Source organism: Bison bison, unplaced genomic scaffold (genome assembly GCF_000754665.1).
Source record: "Bison bison bison isolate TAMUID 2011002044 unplaced genomic scaffold, Bison_UMD1.0 scf7180017864236, whole genome shotgun sequence".
NCBI classification, from domain to species: Eukaryota; Metazoa; Chordata; class Mammalia; order Artiodactyla; family Bovidae; genus Bison; species Bison bison.
The window spans coordinates 8,007,173-8,012,806 of NW_011494808.1; the positions used below are offsets into that span (position 1 = coordinate 8,007,173).

The 5,634-nt window shown below is 43.0% G+C and overlaps 1 protein-coding gene across 1 annotated transcript in view; it reads right to left on the reverse strand.

Annotated features, from left to right (window-relative positions):
* Window positions 1–203: 203 nt before the first annotated feature.
* UBE2E2 (ubiquitin-conjugating enzyme E2E 2) overlaps window positions 204–5,634 on the reverse strand; it is a 315,894-nt gene continuing 310,463 nt past the window's right edge. The window contains exon 4 of the mRNA XM_010846435.1: window positions 204–719. Within this exon, the coding sequence (XP_010844737.1) occupies window positions 342–719 (378 nt within the window). The 3' untranslated portion in view covers window positions 204–341. The remainder of the gene's footprint in view (window positions 720–5,634) is intronic.

Genomic DNA, 5,634 nt, shown 5'->3' on the forward strand with positions numbered 1-5,634 from the left:
GACGCGCGGTTATGAAAATGCCAAATGCTGACCTCTCCGTGGTGCTGCCTGAGGGGCTGTTGGATTTTAATAGTCCTCATCTCTCAAACGAGCATCTTCTGGTGGGCATCTAATTAAAGATTGCCAAGTCGCTTCAGTCGTGTCCGACTCTGTGCGACCCCATGGACTGCAGCCTACCAGGCTTCTCCGTCCATGGGATTCTCCAGGCAAGAACACTGGAGTGGGTTGCCATTTCCTTCTCCAAATTAAAGATTAGGCTATTCAATTTGAATTCCTATTTATGATTTGGCAGCAGAATGTGAGGCATTCTTTAAATGCACTTCCCCATATAAAATGATTTTTCATTCACTCTGATTACACACTGTGCTTTCTCCTTTTTGGCAAATAATGGGTTTTAAAAAGACTAATGACTGGACTACACTGAAAAAGAAAGGAGTTACAAATGATGGAAATTTAAAATCAATAATAATAAAAGTAACCGTGCCAGTGGTGGTCCTGGTGGTAAACAGCCGACCGAGGGCTGATGCTGCAACCTGCCGCGGCTCCAGCCCTCCGCCGCTGGGAATCTTACCGGGGTTGCAGTCTGTCAGGAGGGAGCAGATGGACAGGAGCACTTTAGAGATGGTGAGGGCCGGGCTCCAGTTGTCCTTCAGGATGTCCAGGCAGATCACGCCTTGGCTGTTGATGTTACAGTGATAGATTCTGGTGCGGAAGGTGACCTAGAAGAAAACACACCCCTGCCGTAAACAGCCACGCCGCTGATCTACTTTCATCTTTAAAAAGTTTTGTTGGGAGTACAGCTGACTTATAAGATTGTGTTGGTTTCAGGGGTACAGTCAAGTCATTCAGTTATACATACACATACATTGATTCTTTCAGATTCTTTACTCATATAGGTTATCACAGAATATTGAGTTCCCTGTGCTATACAGTAGATCCTTGTTGGTGATCTACTTTATATATAGTAGTGTGTGTATGTTAATTTCAATCTCCTAATTTATGCTTCCCCCTCACCCCCAATCCACTTTGGCGGCCATAAGTTTGTTTTCTATGTCTGTAAGTCTATTTCTGTTTTGTAAGTAAGTTCATTTGTACAACTTTTTCTAGATTCTACATATAAGTGATATCATCTGATATGTCTCTGACTCACTTCATTTAATATGATAATCTCTACATCCATCTATATAGCTGCATGTGGCATTATTTCATTCTTTTATATGGCTGAAAAATATTCCAGTGTGTGTGTGTGTGTGTGTATATATATATATATTTAAAAACCACATCTTTATCTCTTCCTCTGGGCATTTTGACAAAGGAAATGGCAACCTGTTCCATTATTCTTGCCTGGAAAATTCCATGGACAGAGGAGTCTGGTGGGCTGTAGTCCGTGGGATTGCAAACAGTTGGACACAACTGAGCACATACACACACACACACACACACACACAACACACACACACACACAACGTACACACAACATACACACACACACACACCCCCCCCCCACACACACACACCACACACACCACACACACACACAGACACACACACACTGGACACTGAGGTTGCTTCCATGTCTGGGTTATTGTAAATAGTGCTGCTATGAACACTGGGGGGCATGAATGTTTTCATATTATGGTTTTCTCCAGATATATACTCAGGAGTGGGATCCCTCTTTAAGAACCTCCACTGTATTCTCCATAGTGGTTGTATCAAACTGCATTGCCACCAACAGTGTAGGAGGGCTCCTTTTATCCACATCCTCTCCAGCATCTATTGCTTGGAGACTACTTGATGATGGCCATCCTGACTTGTAGACACACCTTTTATTAGACAAAATAATCCAAGGGTCATTGGCTGGATCCTGGAGAAAGCAAGGGAATTCCAGAAAAATATCTATTTCTGCTTCACTGACTACTCTAAAGATTCTGACTGTGTGGATCACAACAAACTGTGGACAATTTTTAAAGAGATGGGAATACCAAACCATTTTAACTGTCTTCTGAGAAACATGTATGCAGGTCAAGAAGCAACAATTAGAACCAGATATGGGACAACTGGCTGGTTCAAAATTGGGAAAGAAGTATGACAAGGCTGTATACTGTCACCCTGCTTATTTAACTTATATGCAGCATATGTCATGCAAAATGCCAGGCTGAATGATTCACAAGCTGGAATCACGATTGGCGGGAGAAATATCAATAACCTCAGATATGCAGATGACACCACTCTAAAAGCAGAGGAACTAAAGAGCCTCTTGACGAGGATGAAAGAGAAGGGTGAAAAAGTTGGCTTAAAACTCAACATTCAAAAACTAACTCATGGCATTCCGTCCCATCACTTCATGGCAAGTAGATCGAGAAACAATGGAAACAGTGAGAGACTTTGTTTTCTTGGGCTCCAAAATCACTGCAGATGGTGACTGCAGCCATGAAATTCAAAGACACTTGCTCTTTGGAAGGAAACTTGAGACCAACCTAGACAGTGTATTAAAAGTAATGTATGGATATGAGAGGAGGACCATAAAGAAGGCTGAATGCCAAAGAATTGATGCTTTTGAACTGTGGTGTTGGAGAAGACTCTTGAGAGTCCCTTGGACTGCAAGGAGACCAAACCAGTTAGTCCTAAAGGAAATCGACCCTGAATATACATTGGAAGGACTGATGCTGAAGCTGAAGCTCCAATACTTTGGTCACCTGATGCTTAGGGCCAATTCACTGGAAAAGACCTTGATACCGGGAAGGATTAAAAGGCAAAAGGAGAAGAGGGTGACAGAGGATGAGATGGTTAGTTAGCATCACTGACTCAATGCATATGAATCTGAGCAACTCTGTGAGACGGTGGAGGACAAAGGAGCCTGGTGAGCTACAGTCCACGGGGTCACAAAGAGGCAGAGACGACTGAGCGACTGAACAACAACAAACACTTAATTGTTCCTTCGGCACACAAGAAGAATCAATAAACAAAATCTTTATTTCAGAACTTGTCATTCTGGGCACAGAGGACTAAACCCCAGTGGCAAGGTCATGACATTCTGCTTCTGATGAATTCTAATCATTTAACGAAAGTCTAATCATTTAACGAATGTTCTGGGGATTGAGTTTACTCTTGGTGCGACTGCAGGAATGCCTCTAAGGCGAAAACTGACTCAAGGCTCTAAAAAAAGTTCAAAGAAGGAAATGTTCAAAAGTAAAAGCTTGAAGGGAAACTTTTCTTAGATTCCAATTATTTGAAGGATTTTGTACATTTAGAAAACTTAAAAAAACATGGCAATATTACAAAAAGGAAATGAATATTATTCTACGTTACAATTTAAAAACATGAACTAGAGCACGTATGTAAATAATGCAATTAGTTTATGGAGAAGCTATACTAGTTACAATATACAGACGTCTTCCTCCTTCAATTCTGTATTTTGAATGTACTATTACTGCAGCCTATCTATAATAGCTAGATTACTGCTGTACTTTGCTTAGGCATAATTTTGAAACATGCTTAGAAACATTTTTAAAGAACTTCAGTTGGAAAACTTATCAGTTTTATAACTGGTAGAATTCTGTTTTACAAAAGTCTTATGTAAGCAACAATGAGATTTTAATGCTGTTTATTAACATCGTGTTAATAAATGTCTCAAATTTATAAGCTGAAATATTAAAAAAAAATCTTGGTGTTCTCAAGACCAGTCCTTCTGGTACCCTAAGTTCAAAGTGACTCTGAACCAAGAAATACACACTGCAGGTCTTCGTAGGTGCTATCACTCCAGCAGAGCTTCCAGGGTCCAAAACATCAGATGTGCTGAATCCTTACGATGTCAAGGTCAGAAAGGACACATCCAGGCTTCTGCAACTGTTCAACATGACGCCTTTCTCAGGCTACATGAGCTTTCCTCGTGGGAACTGCCTGCTCTGTTAGCAAAACCCCAGACCAGATAACTTGGCCATCCCCCGACCCCTACACATCCCAAACACGCAGAAATGCTGAAGAAAAAAACACATTCCTCAATGTAGTTTTATAACTATGTTTATAACTAACATTCCTTAAAATGCAAGTATGAAGTTACACGGGGCATCCCCAGATGCTGAAACGGAAACCTGAAAATCACAGCAGGCACACGGGCCTGCGGTGTCGCTGTCTGGGGTGGGGCTTGGGTTTGATGCCCTCATGGAGGAAGGAGACGGAACCTTAGGTCTATACGTGACGAGGATTCAGAGCTGAGCTGCTTAGTTGCTCAGTCGTGTCCAAAGCTTTGCAACCCCATGGACTGTGGCCCTCCAGGCTCCTCTGTCCATGGGATTCTCCAGGCAAGAACACTGAAATGGGTTGCCATTCCCTTCCCGACCCAGGAATCAAACCTTGGCCTCCTACACTGCAGGCAGATTCTTTACCGTCTGAGCCACGAGCCCTATATAAAGTATGACACCTGAGCAGCCAGCCTTTTAGCAAACGTCTGAACCTGAAAAGGTAACACCTTATGGGAGAGAGCGAGCTAAGGCACGTGCTGGGGAAGCCCTGGGGGTGGAATTATCGGCACCGTAACTGGGAGAAAAGTGTCTCCCCTGAGAATGCTCAATTCAGAGCACACAGGCTATGCAAACACTAACTAAAGAGGAGCTTAAATGACTCTATTACTATCAGATCAAATATATGATTAAGGCAAGCCATACAAATATATATTTAGGGCAAAAATGAATAAAGAGAACAACTGCATTATGATGAAATGAATAATTCATCAGGAAGATGGGACAATTCTGAATGTGCTCTACCTAACAACACAGATGCTGCTGCTGCTGCTAAGTCGCTTCAGTCGTGTCCGACTCTGTGCGACCCCATAGACGGAAGCCCACCAGGCTCCCCTATCCCTGGGATTCTCCAGGCAAGAACACTGGAGTGGGTTGCCATTTCCTTCTCCAAAGCAAGAAAGTGAAAAGTGAAAGTGAAGTCGCTCAGTTGTGTCCGACTCTTCAAGACCCCATGGACTGCAGCCTACCAGGCTCCTCCGTCCATGGTATTTTCCAGGCAAGAGTACTGGAGTGGGGTGCCATTGCCTTCTCCGTAACAACACAGAGAAAAATATAAAAAGCAAAAGTTGGCAGAATTATACAGTGAAAATGATACATCTACAGTCACAGAGGGACATTTTCACTGAAGTAGGTTTGGTCAACAAGACCAAAACCTAGGAAGGATCCTGAAAATATGAAAAACCAAATTAAAAAAAATCAAGGGACTGAATGAAGATGAAATTCCATTCTCAGCAAATAATCACAGGAAAGTGTTCAACATCATTAGCAACTAAGGAAATGCAACTGAAAGGCTCGGGGAGGTGGCAGTACACCCTGCAGATGGTAAAGTAGGGCAGCAGTCAGTTCAGTTCAGTCACTCAGTCGTGTCAGACTCTTTGCGACCCCATGAATCGCAGCACGCCAGGCCTCCCTGTCCATCACCATCTCCCGGAGTTCACTCAAATTCACGTCCATCAAGTCGGTGATGCCATCCAGCCATCTCATCCTCTGTCGTCCCCTTTTCTTCCTGCCCCAAAGCCCTCCCAGCATCAGAGTCTTTTCCAATGAGTCAACTCTTCCCATGAGGTGGCCAAAGTACTGGAGTTTCAGCTTTAGCATCATTCCTTCCAAAGAA